Source organism: Globicephala melas, chromosome 10 (assembly GCF_963455315.2).
Source record: "Globicephala melas chromosome 10, mGloMel1.2, whole genome shotgun sequence".
Taxonomy (NCBI): domain Eukaryota; kingdom Metazoa; phylum Chordata; class Mammalia; order Artiodactyla; family Delphinidae; genus Globicephala; species Globicephala melas.
In genome coordinates this window covers 40218892-40238967 of record NC_083323.1, presented here as the reverse complement: position 1 = coordinate 40238967, position 20076 = coordinate 40218892, and the positions used below count along the sequence as shown (strand labels likewise).

The window sequence follows — 20076 nt, the reverse complement described above, 5'->3', positions numbered from 1 at the left end:
TTCAGTGGGTCAGTATCTACAAAACTCTTTGAACATACCTGTCAGATGTCACTCTTTTGCTCAGAGCCCTGCCATGGTGTCAAATAGACTAGGCTTGCTCCCCGCTTAGGAAATATGCTGTAGCTGATTCCTTTGCCTGGAATGCTCTTCCTCTGATAGCCACTTGGCCGAATCTCTCATCTCCTGCAAGTCAACTGCTCCAGTGTTGGCTTCTCACTGATGCTGACCTTAACTTCTCTTTTAACACTGCAGTGTGCCCATCTGCACTCCACATCATGGTTGCTGTAGTTTTCCTTCTTTTCTGTAGCTCTAACCCCTCTCTAACCTACAACTTATTTATTATATTCATTGTTTATTATTGCCACTTCCTCCCCTCTGGAATGTAAGCACTGTGAGGACAGCAGTATTTTTACATTTTAACCACTTCTGTATTTCAAGGGATTAGCCCAAAACCTTATACACAGTACGTCCTTAGTAATGATTTCTGAAATGAGTTAAGTAAGAATGAATGAACCTTTATTATAGCTGCTTCTAATTTCAGGTAGGAAAACTTTCTAACATTCACAATTGCAATGGTACGTCATTTAAAATGAGAATTGTGTGTATTACAAAACTGCTATAATAAAGATAAAATGTTCTTGATTCTTGGGTGGTCATGATATTGAACTACAGTTAGTTTCAGAATGATATGTAGTGGAACCATCAGACCTTATCCAAGTCTGATGGAACTATTTGCTTCCATCCTTGTTGATGCCTGACTATATACCTCTTTGGTCTTTTACCTATTTATTATAAATATTTTGTTCCCTTTGTTTTCTGGCTATCATTCATTAATTCACTGCTATCAGTGTTGCTGCCTCTGTGGAGTACCATTCCTTTACCAATATGTGGTTTCTGTTTTGCGGGATAAGAAAGCAGATTACCAAGATCATTAGCATTTTGGTACCACAAAAAGTAATAGGTAACATGAGTGAAGGGTTTGGGCTATGAAATATCATTGATAGCTTAAAGCCTTGCATGTTTATAACTCCTGTCTTCTCTGTCATGTTTGGTTTAGACAACGAAAGAAGATATCTGATCTAGGATTAAGAAATGATGCCTCTAATTTGCAGCTAGTGCAGAGTTTACAATTTTTAATTAAAGGCTGGTTAAAAAAATGAATGCCACAACTAATCCGACACAAATGTATTATCTTTAAAATGTCCAAATTACTAATTTGTTTTGTTAATAAATAATATTAATACAGAAGTCCTTACCTCGTCAACATAAACTAATATTACAAAGGGAAAAATACTGTTGAAAGACCTGTGTTCTGAATTAACCCTAAAATGACATATGGTTGGTGTAAGTTTAGTGATGACATGTGAGGGCAGTCTTGTTTCTTGATCACTGATCTGTTTATCATTTGACTTGAATTATCTACTTGTAGTATGTGTATTAAAATAAAGCTGTGACTCATTCTAAATTTCCTCAGTCCTGCAACAATCTCAAAAATTCGAACATATTTCATATAAAAATTAATTTTTCTCTATTTCAGTGATCTTTGGAAGGACTTAACATAGGTAAAGTTGAAACATTTTGCTATATTAAAGAATGTTAAGTATCCTGTTTGCATTTATTTAATATAAAATATAAAATCAATTTCTTTTATTTTTCTGGCGCTTCATTTTATTTTGAAAAGAGTATATTAAAGGCCCTTTGTCTAACCAACTGGAAAGAGTATGAGAACTGTTTTAATATAAAGTACTAAAAATCTTATGTAAGAGTTGTGATCATAGTTATCTTCTATAGGCATTAACCAGGAGATGGGGAAAATAGTACTTCTTATTCAAAAAACAAGGTAGACATGAATCCTATAATTTTCAAACTCAGAAAATTTATTTCCATCAGTAAATATGTCATAGACATTCAGGATATTTCTGCTAATCATATTTTTACATATGTGAGTTTTGGCAGAATTCTAGTTGACATGAAAAGTAACAGAAAGTTCAATTTCACCAAAACTGTACACAGTGCCTGGCACATGAGACCAGCCAGCACTGAGCAGAAATCATGTCATGAATGTCTAATTTTCCTGAGAATATCTAATAAAACATTATAGTGAAGGAAAATTATAAAATGAAAATTCATTTTTCTTATGTACTGGTCTGGTTATACATGAGATGTTAGGGTAATAGTATACATAAAAAATGTTTTCTATTTGCTAAAAGTTTAAAAAATGGAGGTGATTTTCCTTAGAATACAGGCCTTTTAGCTTAATTTTTGTCTACATCATTAAATGATTTCCCATCCCGTTATTAAATAGTTGGTGAATTGTACCAATCCCAAAACAGTGATTTTTGAATCACATGAACACGTATTTTTATATTATAGAGAATTAAAACATGTAAAAAAGAAACACAATGCATGTGAAAGTGTAGGTAAGAAATTAGATAGGTGATAGAGTGTTAAAGGCAGTGGTAATAAGTCTTTCTCAACTAAAATAAGAGCTATTTGGGGATTTGGGGAGATTATGGTCTCCACAGAAAATCATTTGCCCTTCTGCTTTACATTTGGTAGGAGAAAGTCAAGAATGTGTCCACTTGCTGTTTAGATAAATTTGCTCCTTCCTATAGGACTCACAAGTCAAACTGCAAAATCTCTGGGCACGTGCTATTTGAGTGACTTGTCTATTCCCTTTGCAGCCCCTTCTCGAGGCTCCCATGACCCCTGCCACACACATTGCTTTTGGAGCCTTCTTCCATGGAGGACATTTGCCTTCCTCTTTTCCAGGAAACATCATTTCCTTCTGGGAGATTCACTCTGAAACTGGGATGGTTTACAGCTTTTCAGCCTGGGGTTATAAATCTTGAGAAGTATATAAGGAAGTTTAATTTAAGATGACAGGAAGGCTCTGGTAATTTAAGCCCTCATGAACCTGGCTTCAATTAGTTGCTTAATTGAGCTCTGTGTTGTGGCCTATAGTGTGCTCTTCATAAAAGACAGTGAATCAATTAAACTTTAAAGAAAATGAAACAAACAAAAATGACATTTATGAATCTCCTTTTAAATAACAGAATTTTTTATTTCTAGAGAGAAATAAATTATTTTATTTATAAAATTTATATTTATAAAGAAATTATTCTTTAATTGACTGATCAAGGAAACCAAGAGAGGGTGTAATACTAAGAGTATGCACACACACACATACACACACTGCTTATGTTCTGTGCTTCTAGTCCATTATTTTCAAAGCTTGACAACCACTCATGGTTCTGTTGTTATGATGAAGCAGCATATGTATAGTGTTGGTTATTTTAGAGTCAGGCAAACATGGTTTTCAATTCTGCCAACCAATTCCCAGTGATGTGGCATGAGGCAAGTAATTTTAACCTGCTCAAATACGAGGTTTCTTACCTCATATTAGAATAGTGGTAACCTTCTCAAAAGGGTATCGAGAAGACCACCTGACATAATTTGTGTTTAAAGTTCCTCCTTAGCACAGCACTTAGCATGTAACAGGCACTCAAACCAGCCACTTTCATCTTTCCTCCTCCCACTTCTAGTTCATATCACATATATAATGAAATATATTGACCCACATTAAAAACCTCAAGTCAACTTCATCACTGTTCCTTCCTCTCTCACTTTCTCTGATCAATTCTGTCCATTACACTTCTAACTTCTATTAAATACATAAATGTAATTCAAAGTAATAATATCCTTATGATTTAAAAATGACGGCCCAATGCTCAGACCTTCCCAAGCCTGGTCTAGCTACAGAGAGGTAACCCCATTAATTATTTTAGGTATTTCCTTTAGTGAGTATTCCCTTATAGCTAAATAAAATACTACTACCACTAATTTTTATTCATTAATTTGATCATTATCTTTTGATGTACACACTCTCCCATCTCTCCCATCCCCCATTAATATATTCAACAAATGTTTATTAAGCACTTAGTGTGTTCCAGGCACTCTTCTAAGCGTTGGAGATACAACAGAGGACAAAAGAAATCGAAGAATCCTTGCCCTTTTGAAGCTTACATTTAGTGATAGACAAACAATTAAAAATTTAAATATGTACTAGTAATTGGACAGCTGATGATAGAGAGGCATAAATCAGAAAAGGAGAAATAAGATGTGTAGGAGCCATATTTCTGCACATTTCAACAGGCTTCTGGGAAGGTCCTCACTCAGATGATACTGAGCAAAAAGGGTCATAGAACCAGCAGTTCCATTCCTGGGTATCTATCCAAAAAAACCCCAAAACACTTATTCGAAAAGATACATGCACCCCAGTGTTCATGGCAGCATTGTTTATAATTGCCAAGATATGGAGGTAACCTAAGTGTCCATCAACAGATGAAAGGGTAAAGAAGATATTGTGTGTGTATATATGTGTATACACACACACACACACACACACACACACACACACACACACAGTGGAATATTACTCAGCCATAAAAAAGAATGAAATAATGCCATTTCCAACAACATGCATGGACTTGGAGGGTATTATGCTAAGTGAAGTAAGTAAGGCAGAGAAACACAAATACTGCATAATATCACTTACATGTGGAATCTAAAAAAACAAAACAAACTAGTGAATATAAAGAAAAAGAAACAGATCCACAAATGCAGAGAACAAACTAGTGGCTACCAGTGGGCAGAGTGAAGGGGGAAGGGGCAAGATAAGGGTAGGGGATTAAGAGGTACAAGCTACCATGTATAAAATAAATAAGCTACAAGGATATATTGTACAACACAGGGACTATAGCCAGTATTTTATAATAACTATAATTGGAATATAACCTTTAAAAATTATGAATCACTGTGTTGTACACTTGAAACTTATTGTGTATCAACTACACACTTCAATTTATTTATTTATTTATTTATTTTAGAAAGTAATTCTAATTTATTGGTTATCTGTTTTAAATAAATATAGCAGTGTGTACATATCAATCCCAAACTCCCAATCAATCCTCCCCCTCCCACCCTTACCCCCTGGGGGAAGTTTGTTCTCCAAGTCTGTGAGTCTGTTTATATTTTGTTAAAAAGTTCATTTGTATCAATTTTTTTAGATTCTACATATAAGTGCTATCATATGACATTTGTCTTTCCCTGTGTGATTTACTTCACTTAGTATGATAATCTCCAGGTCCATCCGTGTTGCTGCACATGGCACTATTTTATTCTTTTTAATGGCTGAGCAATACACTTCGGTTTGAAAAAAAAGAATAGGCCATAGCTCCTTTAATGATGCTCTAGAGGGATGTCAGTCCAGGTATATTGAGAGACCCCTCTTTGCTGGCATTTTTTTTCTTTGATTATTCAGTTATTATAGTTAAAATCGCTTCTTGTTTGTTTGGATGGTTAATTGGTTTGTTTGTGTCTGGCCATGGAGTGGTCATCAATAGTAATTGACATGGATGTTCGATTATTCTCCCTCTTTTTATATCCCCTTCATCTTATCTGAAATTTCCTAGTCCAGCCTCCCTCGTTCTTACAGACTGAATCCTCCCTCCATGCGTATAGTAGGATGAGGCTTCTGTGTTCATTTTGATGGAGAACACATGGAGGCTATGTGTTCCACATCAAAAATACTTCATTTATTTTCAGTTCTCCAAAAGCTGCTGAAGTCTCTTGGTCATTGATGGCCCCTTTTATCTATCATGTTATCCTTTGATGTTTTGAACTTAAACCTTAATATTGTTTATCAACATGTTAATGGCATCACATTCATTGACAGAACCATTCTTCATTCTGATAACTTTTTTTTTCTTTAACTAAGTAAAAATCAATTAACTGAGATTGATTTCTCCAGGTAGAAAATGCAAACATCACAGTTATACTCCATCTTTCCAAGGGAATGGTGAGAATATAATATATATTATAAAGTATTAGACTCACTCCTAATTTAGAGAATTTGACTTGTGCTCTCTGACATAAATGTCTCGATAAAAACAATGGTAAGCCAATGTTTCATAATTTTCTCTTGTAATTACCAAATATATGATCCATGTATCATCACAGAGCCGTTACTCAGAATAGCTAATTTGTGATTTATTTCTTTAACATTTTACTCCAGGACATTTTGATATCCTGTTTATATATTGCATGAACATTGTCTCCCAAACACTAGACATTGTTTGGTTCTATTTGATCTTTACTATTTCTGGGGCACTCTCTTCTCAAATAGAGCACTGATAATGTAGAGTTGATTATTATATCTGCAATTTTATACCATATGAAATTATTATGTATTAATCTGTTTTCCACTAAAATCTGTCTCAAAGGTTCAACTTATTGTCTTACAATGGAAAAATGCATCTGTCACAAAAACTATAATAATTGTGTCAGTATGACCATTGAATGTTTTCCTGTCACCAGGTCTACAGAGAAAGACAAATTGTAATCAGGGGATGACTGGGTGAGCATAGAATTGAATTTGGGGGACTTGCATGTTTCTGCAGCTGAGATAGTCTTGCCATTGGTTAAAAGTCCTTCTTCATTACAAAGCGCACTGTCAACATTTGCCTCTTCACACTCCCATTTCCTGTGCTTCTGCTGCTGACCACTCATAGCACCCACCCCTTTCTAATTGACTTCTCAGTCTCAAAAGATGTGTAAATAAAACCAGCTTTCTCTCCTCACAAGTGGGGGCAGACTCTAGACCAGATTCCACCATCAGAGATGTTTTGAGACCCCAGTTATCCCTAATGATATGAAACTGACTGTATTAGTGATTACATTTGCTTTGCAGTAAATTGAGAGGAGCCCAATTATAAGGACTCTCTAAAATAGACTTTCTTCTAGATCTTCAAACATTTATATAATTATTTTATAAGCATAATAATTAAGTTCATTTTCATGAACATGGGTACTAGGAAATAGTTTAACATAGTCTGTGCTTCCTACAATACTTTTATTTATTTATTTTATTTTTGGCCACATTGGGTCTTCATTGCTGCTGCACACGGGCTTTCTCTAGTTGCAGCGAGTGGGAGCTACTCTTCGTTGTGGTGCGCGGGCTTCTCAATGCGGTGGCTTCTCTTGTTGCGGAGCACGGGCTCTAGGTGCCCAGGCTTCAGTAGTTGGGGCACACGGGCTCAGTGGTTGTGGCTCGCGGGCTCTAGAGCGCAGGCTCAGTAGTTGTGGTGCACGCGGTTGTGGTGCATGCCGTTGCTCACGGCATGTGGGATCTTCCCGGACCGGGGCTTGAACCCGTGTCCCCTTACTTTTTAAATCTTCAGAAGTATTAAATAATCCATATTTTTTCACTCATCAGGGTAGTCTTTGCCAAAGTTTGTTTACATTTTTAGCTTAAAAAATAGTAATAACCTATATGGGAAAATAATCTGAGAGAGAATGGATATATATATGTATATCTAAATCACTTTGCTGTACACCTGAAACTAACACAACATTGAAGTCAATTATATCCCAATATAAAATAAAAGTTAAATTAAAAAAATAGTTTTGTCTAGCGGTATTCAGGGTCCAGTTTTTTTAAGGTGGTTGCATTAAATTGGGCTTTTAGAATGGAGCACTGAATGCATTGAGATATAATTTTACTCCACACTGAAAGCTGTAAATGGAAAAGATCCATGCAGCAGCATAGTGTTTTGAGCTACATGTAAGTAAAAGCAGTGTGAAAATCTGATTTATGGTAACAGTGTGAGAGAAATGTGAGCCTGGTTTCCTGAGTTCTTTATCTTGAAGTTCTCCATTCCTAAAAGAACATGAGACTTTGATGCAGTAATATCCTAGCCAGGCATCTCCCTCTTTAGTTACTGTTTTGAGATCCCTCAAAAGCAGACCATGCAGGTGGCCTTATTAACTGTCAGTTGAAATTTAAGATAAGACAGAGGTTATAATAGATTTACATGCCATCTTTCACTAATGGGATAAGTTATCACAGTAACCTGTCTCACATGTAATCAGGATGATATTTCAGCCACCCAGCTGCTAAAAAGAAACACATGTGGATGAAGGCTAAGCTTCTGACTCATTTATGGATTAGGCAATAACTGTTTTTAGTGATGTCTCTGCAAAATTTATGTATAGGGACAACATTTTTATCACATACTCTGATGTGAGTATAGTTGTTACAAAATGTCTTAAATATTTTTGAAGGAGCGTATATGGTTTTAAGGTACAAAAGATAGTTTGCAGAAGTGGCTGAACACTTTCCTCTTTTTTAGAGCTATTAGCTTGTCAGTTATCATTTTATAACATTGCACAAGGACCCTACAGAAGGGAAACTGTATATACTAAAGGAAGAATTTGGTTTAAAGAATTCTTTAAATATTAATTCTGAAGATACGGTTTCATTTTTAGCAATCATAGGATATATAAGGAAATGTATTTCAATCTATCTCAGCCTTAAAAATTTTAGTGAATGTGTTCTACTATCTTCAATGTTTGTTATTTCATATAAAATCCTTAGTTTAAGACTTTCTTCCAATGTGCTTAATTATAATACACCTTGGATAATTTATCCCTAATTTTCTCTCAAGCCATTTTTAGTAAATTTGAAAGGAAATAATTCCTGTCTTCTTCACATGATACCATCTTACAAAAGAAAAGTAAAATTGGGAGGTTAAAAAACTTCCACCAAAATTTATGCCCAAGAAATTTCTTACCTCATATTGTGTAATTTGCTTCTTTGTATTCCTCCTTGGTTCCTTGGGAATAGTGTTGTTAGTAGAACAAATGTGATTTTATGGTTAAGCATTTTTTCTCTTTCTTTGGGAATCAAGAGTACTAAAGGTGTGACTGTAGAGGGATTCTGTATAGGGATTTCCACTCCTGTTTGTGTGACTCCAAGGCTGAAGTCAAGTAGACTGAAGGGAGGAAAGATGGTTGATTCTAAAACAATTTTCTGTAAAATCTCTTAATATAGATGAGGAGTTATAAAAACCTACATAATATGAAAGATTGCTCTGATAAACATAGTGTATTATCATATTTATATGAAATACATCCATTTTAAAAATTACTGTTTTGTGCTTATTGTTATGTTTTGATGAACCAGTCACTGTGCGTAGTCCATGAATACCACATGGCTTAATGAAAAACAACATTGTTCTAGTGATCTTTCACATATTACCTTAGAGCACAGGGTTCTTTCTTACTGGTGGTTTGAAAGTTCAAATGTGACCTTTCAACAAATAAAGATTCAGCCCCCACTGTGTGCCAGGAATTATGCTAGATGTGCAGCTGAGATCAGGTGATGCTTTAACCTTTTATTTCACCCATCATCTAATAGAGGACCTAGATGTTTAAACAGGTGGTTCAGTGAGGTGTGCTAACTACTCCAACAGAGTACCAAAGCCCATACAAAGGCACTGATGAGGAAAATGCCATTTCACTTTCAGGAAGCTGCCACTTTTGGGCTGAGCAGAAAGTGAAAGTGGAAATGCGTTCTGGGTATCTCTTGCTGTTTAAAATATATTGGCACAAAACAATAACGATTTTATCATCCTCATGGATTTTGTGAGCTTAGGAGTCAGACAGGGCACATCAGGAATGGCTCGTCTCTACTCCACTATTTCTGGAACCTTCACAGGGAAGGGTGGAATGGCTGGAGTGTCACAGGCTGCCCCGAGGCAAAACACCTGTGGTTGGAGAATCCACTTTTGAGGTGACTTCTTCACTCACATGTCTGGAACAGTGACTACATATGGCCTCACCAGCATGGCTGTCTCAGGGACATTGTACTGTGACCCAACTGTATTGTGACCCAACAGATGAAGGACTGACAATTCCACCCAGCTTCAAAGGGAGGGTGGGTAGGATAGAGATCTCACCTTTTAATGGCAGGAGCATCTAATAATTGATTGTAGCTCTGGGTTTAAATTGCCACAGGGCATGATGAGAGGGAGGCTATAGGCAGAGGCCAATTCATGGGGGCTCTGGATGCTCCTTCTAGGAGCTGGGAGTTCTTTCTTGAAGGTAAAGGAAGTTGCTTCAGGAATTTTCTTAGCAGAAGGAAAATGAGGCTGCTTATAACTTAGGAACATGACCTTGGTGACAGGGTGGAGAAAAATGTGCTTTGGGGAGAAATGTGAGAGGGTCCAGGTTTGTCATACATTATAGCCATAGAGACAAGAGTTTGAGCAATTTAATGTTAATAGGCATGAGGGTGGGACTGAGGAAGATGGATTTGGGGACTGTTTGGAGGTAAGGGCCAAAGAAATCATCACATTTCTAGTTTTGTTGACTCACTGGTGGTGATGTATTTCAACAAGGGAAAAAATAGTAATGCTGTGGTGGAAACAGATGAGAAGGAGATGAAGAGAGGAAGTTCAGCTTTGGCCTTCATGGATTTGACATTTCAGTGGGACTTCTAGATGGTGATATCTAATATGAGGCTCTGGAGCCCAGAAGAGTGGTCAGGGCCAGATATATGGACCTGGGAACATTGGCTTAGCAATGTTTTGTTGATTGAAACTATAGAGATGGAAGAGATTACTCAGGAAGAGAGTATAAAGCTAGGGAAGAAAAGGAGGGCTCAGAACAAAACTCTGGAGACTACAAACATGTATGGGTCAAGTGAGCAAACAAGAGAATTCCTTTTGTTGTTTTGCAATATATTCAGAATTATGGAGGCCTGTTTGCTACCTTCTTAAAGGCAAATTATTTTTGTTGTTGTTATCGAGGACTGCCTCAATTTCTGACACATTTTACCCCTGTCTTTCAAATTAGTTATGACATTTAGAGTGCAAATCTAACACAAAACTGTGGTTGAAATATTAAAGCAAATATACTATAGCATTAAGCATATCAAAACTATATTTTCATCTAATGACTGTATCACAAAACAGAACATTTATGAAATTCTGTATTTGAGATACTTTGGGGATTATGTACAGTTTTGAGAATTGCAGGTTCTGGAAGGCTCATCCTGTGCGTGCTGTTTTGGGAATGGTGGTTCTTGGATGTCCTATTGGGGCAATTTTCTGATGATTCTTTATAAGATTAGGACCTATAGGGCTTGATATTGTTGAGTTTAGAAAACAAGAAGAGTGAGTAGTATCCAGAGAGGTTTGAGGGAGAATAAGACAATTGTATTTGCTTGCACGAAATCGGGTCTCAAAGTAATTATAAACCAGGAGATTGAGAGCCAGAGTTAAAAGCTCAGGCACTGTCCTGAGATGTCCGTGCTTGTGGGTCTTAGAGTAAGAATGTAGTAGCATCAGAAGTGATAGGTGAGGGCTTCCCTGGTGGCACAGTGGTTGAGAGTCCGTCTGCCGATGCAGGGGACACGGGTTCGTGTCCCGGTCCGGGAAGATCCCACATGCTGCGGAGTGGCTGGGCCCGTGAGCCATGGCCGCTGAGCCTGCGCGTCCGGAGCCTGTGCTCCGCAACGGGAGAGGCCAAAACAGTGAGAGGCCCGCGTACCACAATCAATCAATCAATAAAAAATAAATGTATGTATGTAAGTAAGTAAGTAAGTGATAGGTGGGGCCAAAGAATGTGGTGTGGTGTTGAGAAGACAACCAAGCACAGGAGGGCAGGGTAGTTGTAGGAACATAGGAAGTTATGTTTTAATGAATTCACCAGACTATTTATAGAGCCTCACATGGGGGCTTAGTAAACCCAGGGACTCCCAAACGTACATCTGAATCCCACTGAATTTTCTTTTTAACTGTTCCAGCACTTATTTCTACCAGACACCCTTGTAAGTGATCTACAGTTTAATCCTTATAAGAACCTTGAGATAGATAATATTGTCATCCTTATTTAACCCCTGAGGACACAGGCACAGAGAACAGCTGAGCTGGGATTCAGGTAGAGTATTCAGGCTTTAGAGTCTGTGCTACTAACCAATATATTAGATCTTTACTACTGGCATTTCAATTGAATAATTCACAGAAGGTAGATATTTGAATGTACCACTTTTTGCACACTTGCCTGATATTGTTTCGTTTCTTCTTCCAAGATTGAAGTCAGTTCAGTTTCCATTAAATATCAAATTGTATTTTTTAGGAAGGGTTTTGAGTTGGAATACATGGTCTGAAGGGTTATACTTCTCAGAGTGAAACAGTCATCCCTGCATTCTTAAACCTAATTTTCCCAAATTAAATCGTTCTAGCACATTGCTGATACATGCCGGTGGTCAATAAAATCCTTTTTAATGATTTATTAATTGGTGGATAACGTCAATCAATATACGCTTATTAGAATAAGTAGAACACAAAACTAAATCAAATTTCTCAATATCTATGTCTGTCTGCCACTTTAAATACCTTAGGGGTGTGAAGTCAATTTCTTATTTATTAATTTATTCAATATCCAAAACTATTATGTGCTTTAAAAAAGAGCTATTATAATATGACCATAAAGTGATCTTTACTTTTTCTCTGCTGTGAAAATGGATTTATTCATCTGTGAATATCCATCTTCCTAGTATTTCCTGTTACTTTATTCACCCTTTGACTAATGACATAACTTAAAAGTGGAGTCTTGATTTTTTTTTCTCATTTTACACTCTATCAGGGGTGTTAAATCTCTTTTTCCTGCCCTCTGTTCCCATGTAACTGTACTGCGCAACCCAAGCCAGAGGCCCCAGAGCCATCTTAGATTTTTCCCTTCAAGTCCTGTGTCCATGATTATAACTTCTCTCATTAATCATTTACTCTTATTTCCTGTGCCTCTGCCTCCATTCAGGCCCTCATCAAATCTTTCCTGAATTGTAGCAGTGATTTCCTATGTGGTCTCCTGGTTCCAGGCTTGCTAAATATCCCAACCTCTTTCGTCCCCCCAATTTCTTCTTTACATATCAAAGAAAATGATCTCATTAATCTGGGAATTTATTATTTATTCTGCAATTTAAACCTTTTGGTATTCTCTGCTGGGGTCATGACAAAGGCTCAATTTCTTAGGAAGTTACTGTGGCTCTCCAACTTTTTACTTGGGCAATGAGTAGTTGTTAAAAGAATATTTTAACTATCATGGGAATTAAATAGCAATTAAGGCAATTCAAATATTAACTGTCTCAACTGAGATTTTTTTTTTTGAAAGAACCTTGATAGTAGCCATTGGAGGTAAAGAATGATAGACGTGTGAGGCTCAGATATTATGTTTTGGTGACTTTTAATGACGCACATGTCTTTGTATCTGGGTCCAATTTGATTTTTGAAAATGAAAGCTAAGGAATAAGATTACATAATTTTTACTTCTGCATGGAAGTCCACTGGTAGAATAACTACAACAGAAATAGAACCTTCCACAAAAATCTTGCACTGAGCCACTCAAAATCTTCTTAACAATATCTGAGGAAAGCATAAGGAAGAGATCGAGTAAGTTTTACTCTCATTCTAAGTGTTCTGATTAGTAAGGGTTGCTGGAGTCCTAGCCAAGAATTTTGAGGCTACCACAGGACTCAGCAGAAAAAAGTTCTGTGATTGATTAATTAGTCATGTGTGCAATGAACATGGGAGTGGCAAGTTATAAATAGTATGCCATAATTTTCTAGCTCTTACTAAAATGTGGCTTAAACATTTAAAAAATAGTGTTTACTTGGAAGATTTTTGAGAATTGCTTGGACACTAAAAGCATCAGACCATTTAAAATTTGTTTTACTGTTTATTTCCTATTTCTACATAAAGTCATCTGTTGAATGAAATTATTTAAAATTCCCTATCTAAATGCTGAAGAGTATCTATTGAAAGTAAATTTATTTGACACCGGAAGAGATGATACCCTGAAGGCAATATAAAGTTATTATCATGGTGTCTTGGAGATACAAATCCAAAAGGCAATGAATTAATAGCAAAAGAAACATTAAAGTATCACAAGTTGTACTTTGCAAGAAAATGATATGGTATAGTAGAACATAGCACAGCTTATAGAATCCAACAGAAGAAAGTTTAAATTTCAGTACTATTATATATAAGATGTATAACTCGTACAAGTTACTTAATGTTTAAAGGCGGTTTCATATTTTTCAGTCAGAAATGGAATATCGCTTTTGCAGGACTATTGTGAGGAATAAATGAGAAAATAAATGTAAACTGTCACTTAATAAGGACACAGTGAAGACAAGTGTCTTCCTTTAATATACTTCTGATAATTCCATTCTTAAAAAGATTTCCCTTGGTTAAAAGATGGTGGTATAACATATCATTTTTTGATAATACTACCCAATTAATAGCAATCAATAGTTAATTACTGAACACATACCAACCCATGATAGGAACTGAGAATGAAGAAATGAACATACCGTAATTCCTGTCCTGGTGAACAATGCAATCTGTTCAGGAGATAAGCATTTACCCTGATAAATTTCCATGTTAACCTAATCCTTAGAGATGAATAAGGACCTGGGGACTAATGGAGGACAAAACTAACTCTGCAAGACTTGAGAAATGCCTCAAGAAGGAGGTGACACTTGAGCAGGATCCTAAAGCAGAAGTAAGATTTCATGATGTGGGGAAGAGAAGCCATGGTGTTGCAGATGAAGGAAACCTCATGAGAAAAGCCATGGAGCCGGGGGAGAAGAGGCCTCAGGCCAGAAGAAGAGGTGTGATAACAGTGGAGAACATGGGATGCAGGATGTGCAGAGGAGATGAAGCTGTAAGAGAGTCTGAGGAGACACACGGAAACACTCAGTAAACCAGATCACAGAGCTTGGACTATATCCTACAGACAATGGGGAGTCAACAGCAATTTCAGAGGAAGAGATTGACATCTATTCTCTCTTGGGAAGTTAGCTGACTGTGAGAAGAATGATTGGATTTGGTTGGCAATAAAAAAGGGATGATAACAAAGAGACTAGTGGAGGGGCATTATCAGAGTCCATGAGAGAACTGACACAGAGGTAGAAATGGAGTGGGTCATGTCAAAGAAGACAACTCTTCTTTGTTCAATGGAAAAATAAAAAGTTGGTGACACTAAATTTAAATAACAAAGTCAAAGAGAGAGAGATGATTTGAAAGAATAATGAGTTAAGGTTTGAACATTTGGGGGATATCTGGGAGAAATATAGCTGATAGATCCAGGTAGAATATGTAGGAGATAATGAGATACTTGGAAAAGAGGCTCTGAGTTTAGAATTGAGATTGGAGTATAAAATACAGATTTGATATAAAAAGAATGGAGGGATATACCAGCTGAGACCTAGGATTATGGTTTTGAAAATATTCGTGGGCATAGTACAAAATTTAGAAGGGGTGATGGTGAGTGGACCTGTGTCTTGGAAGGAGGAGGAGTAGCTCAAGAGACAGCTGTCGTGTTAAGAAAGCTAAGTGAGTTGAGGATTTCTAGAGGAAGGAGGGTGTCAGCGCTATCTAAAGCAGCAGCAGCAGAATAGAAAATGAGGCATGGCTTGAGATGTTTAGATTATGCTCTTTGACTTTGGAAACAGGTGTTTTTCCTCCAAACTTGGACATCTGTGGATGTTCTGTAGAACACAGCTTTTATTATGTGTAGGAATCCTGTTAAAATGCAGATTCTGATTCAGTAGATTTGGGATGAGACCTAATAATCAGTATTTCTAACAAGGCCCAGGTGATGCCATTTTGTTCGTCTGTGGACAACACCTTGAGTAGTGAGGCTCTGGTGGTCAATGATTGCAATTATGATCCTGATTGCAATTCAGGATCGGTTTACTTTGAGAAGTTTTCTTTCCTTATAATAAATGGATATTACAGTTCTACATGGGGGTTTGCACTGAAGCTGTATTGGATAGTTCTGGCAGTTTGGATCCTTCTGTGTATTGAACACCAGATGAGTTTCATCCTTTTTTTTAATTGACTGTCTCTAATCTCCTCCTCTTCCCTTCCATGTTAGGGGAAATAAAAAGCTTTCCCTTGATATTCTACTTTACAGGATAGATGAGAAGATACTTCCTTTAGTAGAACCCACAGTGTGTCTCAAAATATTTATTTTTTTATGCTTTTGTTTCTGATACTTTTTGCCACCCATTAGCTAGAAAGACTTTCATTTGACAACATTTCAGGAAAAGAATACATAATCTTCTAACCAGATGTCTGCAAATCCTTAGTTTAGTGGTGTTCTGACTCTATTTATCTGCCCCCACTTGCCTCAGAGCTGTGTCTACATGTCCCTTGTGTCTGTTTCACTAATAAACTGCTTTGGCTGTACCTACTCACTTGCTTTGTTACTAGCCCATTTGTAAACCTGAAATTAGGGACATGGTATCACAAGCACTGTGGGGAAAGAAATTCATTTCTGCTGCATAGAGAGCCAGGGCCAGATAAAAAAGGAAGGAAGAAAGAAAGAAAGAGAGAGAGAGAGAAAGAGAGAAAGAAAAAGGAAGGAAGGAAGGAAAGAAGGAAGAAAGAGAAAGAAAGAAAAAGAGAGAAATAAAGGGAGCTAGAGGCATTGTGAGAAGTGTTGGGGCTTGAGTTAGATGGTAAACATGAAAATTGAAGGAGAACATAGATAAATTTGTAGAGGTCAAATCAGCATGGCAGGGTATTGATTGCACATCTACAATAATTAAAAGGAAGGAAAAAGGGAAGAGTTGACAATTGAGGTTTCAAGCCCAAACACCTAAAGAAAATGGTGATCCTGTGTACAGAAATCATGAAATGAAAGGAAGGATCTGATTAGAACTTGGGGGATTAAAAAAAGGAAAATGGTGAGTTTGATGTGGTAATTGATTTTGAAGGTCATGGAAATGGATGTCTTTTATTCAGTTGATCTTGATGACTGGGAGTATGATGCAGCTATTAACTCTAGTTTCTAGTAGAGTTCACCTGAAATCTTAGGTAAGAATCAAATGAAAGAATGCATACAAGTGTTTGAGGAAAGATGACATATGAAAAAGCATGCTTTTAAGAGATGGGTAAGGGGAGAGGGCCTGGTGAAAGAAAGAGAAAATGGACAAGAATGATGGTGGGCAGATCAATTGAGTTTATTAGTATGACAGTCTGTGAAAGAGAGAAATTTAAAAAGGCAGAGAGAAAAATAGGGTCAAATACAAAAATATTAGAATATGGTGAGAGTTGAATCAAACTCTTCTTCAAATAACAGTTTCACATTTGTAAGGATAGTATAGGGCAGAAGCCCAGTTTCAAAGAATTAAAGGAGGATGGCTTGGTACAAAAATATAGGCAACTAGTAGAGTATTCTCATAATAATTAGAAAACACAAGTGGGCAATAAAATCAGACTGATTTTGACCAAGTCGATTAACCTCTAGATTTTGTTGTTGGTTTTCTACTTCTATACTAGAAATTATGATACATCTTTAAAATCATGGAAGAAAAAATCCATGAGGTGGCTTTAGTTCCCCGAGGGAAAGTACATTGTTTTATTGGCATCTCTCCTGCTAATATTTGTGTTCAATTTGGAGGGTACAGGATAGAAGACATCATGGTGAACCTGTAGGTAGTTCTCTTATTCTTGGGTTGACAAAGCAGACTGACATGTTCACAGAAGATTCTTTTTTTTCACTTTGGGTACTTTTAGTTTTAATTTTTGAATTAATATTTCATTGGAGTGCTTTGGTTTTTACTTTTAAATTGTCCTCTGATATTATTGTTGCTGAGGTAGTTTGGCCAGTTGTAGCCAGTTGTCTCAGTGTCCAGTACAGTTAGAATACAGAATGCACTCTCTGCAAATAAGAATATATCACATATCCACTTGAAAAACAAGTGCTCTGAAAAGCTGTCTAGATATGAGGAATTCTTTATTCCTCTCTAGCCAGGCAGTTCAAAGGCCTGCATACTCCCACCACAGACTGGCTGCATGGAGTAAGAGTTTACTCAGGAAACATGTCACCATCTTAAGGGATCCTTCCCTTGGTTAAATACCCTCTACTTAGCAGCAAAGCAACTGGATTAACAGCAGGGCTCCACATGACCCTTCCACCCTGACTCCAACAACCCCATGTTGTTCCTGTTTCCTTGGAGGCCTTGGAAACTGTGCATGTACAACAAATGTGTTCATGTAGAGTCATAACAATTCACCAGCAGAGTGATTCTCCACTCACACATCAACCCACGACAATCACAGCACGTGTGAACATGTTTAGGCCCACTGAGTCTTACTATAGCCTTCAGAACACTAATTTCAGAACCATTAGGTAATTCAGAAATCAGTTCAAGTTAAAGCACACATGTTCATTTCATTTATAAAGTATCCACTGCTCTTCAAAACTTGGTTTCCATAATGCTTTTTGGTGTGTTTTCGACCAAAGATTGTGATTTAAAAAATCATTAAGAATTGTAATTCAAGAATGCCCAGAAATTGTCATCAGCAGTTGTTCAGTCCGTTTTTGAAGAATTTGACTCCATTTTAATCTCAATTTTTTGCATAGATCTTTCTCTAGAAAAACTTCTTGTATTAATCACTTCCATAAAATATTCTATCTAGGACTAGAGATCAACAGTAACTTACTACACAGAAACCAGATATTTTAATCTTTTGGCTTTCAAAATAGTATTTAGGTTAAAACAGCAGACTAGAAGAGTTTATAAAAGAAAATAATGACTCTCATTTCATACTCTTTTTTCCATTTGAATCTTTTTGAGAAAGAGATCTTGCTATGGTGTTAAGTCAAACTTTAGCTTTCCTGAAGTTTTCACTGTCATTTACAAAGGTTGAATTTTTTTCTAAGATGGAATAATATTACTTTAAAAATATTAATATTGTCACACAACCATTTTTTAAAATTCATTGATGACACACTTATTAAGGGGTCCACAGCATTATTTATTTCATAATATGTTCATAATCAAAGGTCATGGTATATGTGTTACATTATCATAATTTTCTAATTTATTCTTTATACATGTTTGTACATGTTCTAATTGCATTTCATTAACTCATAGTTTTCTTGTAAGTTTGTACTTTCTTTCCATGTTCAAAGAATCTCTTTAATTCAATTTCTCTGTTTCTCCTCATACAGTCTGGCAGCCAGATATGCAACTCAGTCTAATCACAGTGGAATTGCAACCAGTCAAAAAAAGCCTACTAGGTCAGTTAATATCTCTAATTTATTGCTTGTTAGTGATAATAAAGTAAATGCCCAGTGATATTTTGTCCTATCATTCTAACTTTTTTCAAAAACTGACATACTTCTGGATGAAAAGCTTAGAGTACCGAATTCTTCCAAGTAGATTTCCATACGCCTTCTTGGGGGTGAGCATGTTTGTGTTAGATTATGAAATGGGTCTTGGGTTCTTCTAATTCAGTTTAGTTATACATAGTGCTATGACTGGGCTGAAGTCTAGGTTCTAGGCTTAGAGAAAGTCAAGGGGAAAAATTGCTTTGAAGACCCCATTCTTTCCAGGCCACAAATCTGGAAGTAAAACAAGATTGTAATTGCTTTTTGAAATGGGTATGCATTAATTATTGCACATTTGGAAGCAGAAGTGAGAAACATTGGCAGATTTTTGTGGGGAAGTTAGCACCAGCTCAGCCTGAACCATTCTTTTATCTTTAATCATTTAAATTTTTGCTTCTTTATATCATATGTATTTTAAAGGCAGTCTATTATAATAAATGACAGTGCATTCTATACTGTTTGGAAAATACTGGTACAGAAAAATGTGTGGAAAGTGACTTTTTTTAATGTTAGGTTACTGGAGGCATGATGGTACAGCTAAGTGAAGCCACAGCAAATGTGTTTTGCCCCCCTGATTATTATGTGATTATATGTGCCATCTCACTCACTGGGGAAGTATCTCAGTGGTGGTTTACTAGTCACTACTCTAATAATTAATCATATTGTGCAGTATTTGACCACAAGAACTACTTATGATGCCTTGACTTGAGGTTATGTGCTTTTCCCCTTGCCTTGGTTTCCTAAGTTATGTTCATTTCCATAGTAATTAAACTGATTCTGGAAAGGCAAATTAAAAGGGTATTTAATTAAAAATCAAAAGAAATGATATAAACTAGGATGCGCAAAGAACAGTGACCTGCCATGTTCAGTAAGCATTTTTTATTATTACTTCTAAGACTTAATGAACATAAAATATATTTTAAGTACTTCTTTGATTTAATAGAACATCTCTTTTTTTGGCTTCATTCTCATTTCTCTTTTTATTACTTTGATGAATGATCTTGAGCTCTGGCTGACTGTCAAATTAGGGTAATGAGAAGAGCA

General features: G+C 36.4%; 1 protein-coding gene across 6 annotated transcripts in view; it reads left to right on the top strand.

Moving 5' to 3' along the window:
* NAV3 (neuron navigator 3) overlaps window positions 1–20076 on the top strand; it is an 835795-nt gene that overhangs the window by 618054 nt on the left and 197665 nt on the right. For 4 of the 6 annotated variants that reach the window (XM_030866220.2, XM_030866222.2, XM_060305660.1 and 1 more), the window contains exon 7: window positions 18874–18942. The exons of 1 other annotated variant lie outside the window; for it this stretch is intronic. In XM_030866220.2, the coding sequence (XP_030722080.1) occupies window positions 18874–18942 (69 nt within the window). Of the gene's footprint in view, window positions 1–6378; window positions 6419–18873; window positions 18943–20076 lie in introns of all 6 variants that reach the window. One more of the 6 variants, XM_060305659.1, reaches the window with a different exon arrangement.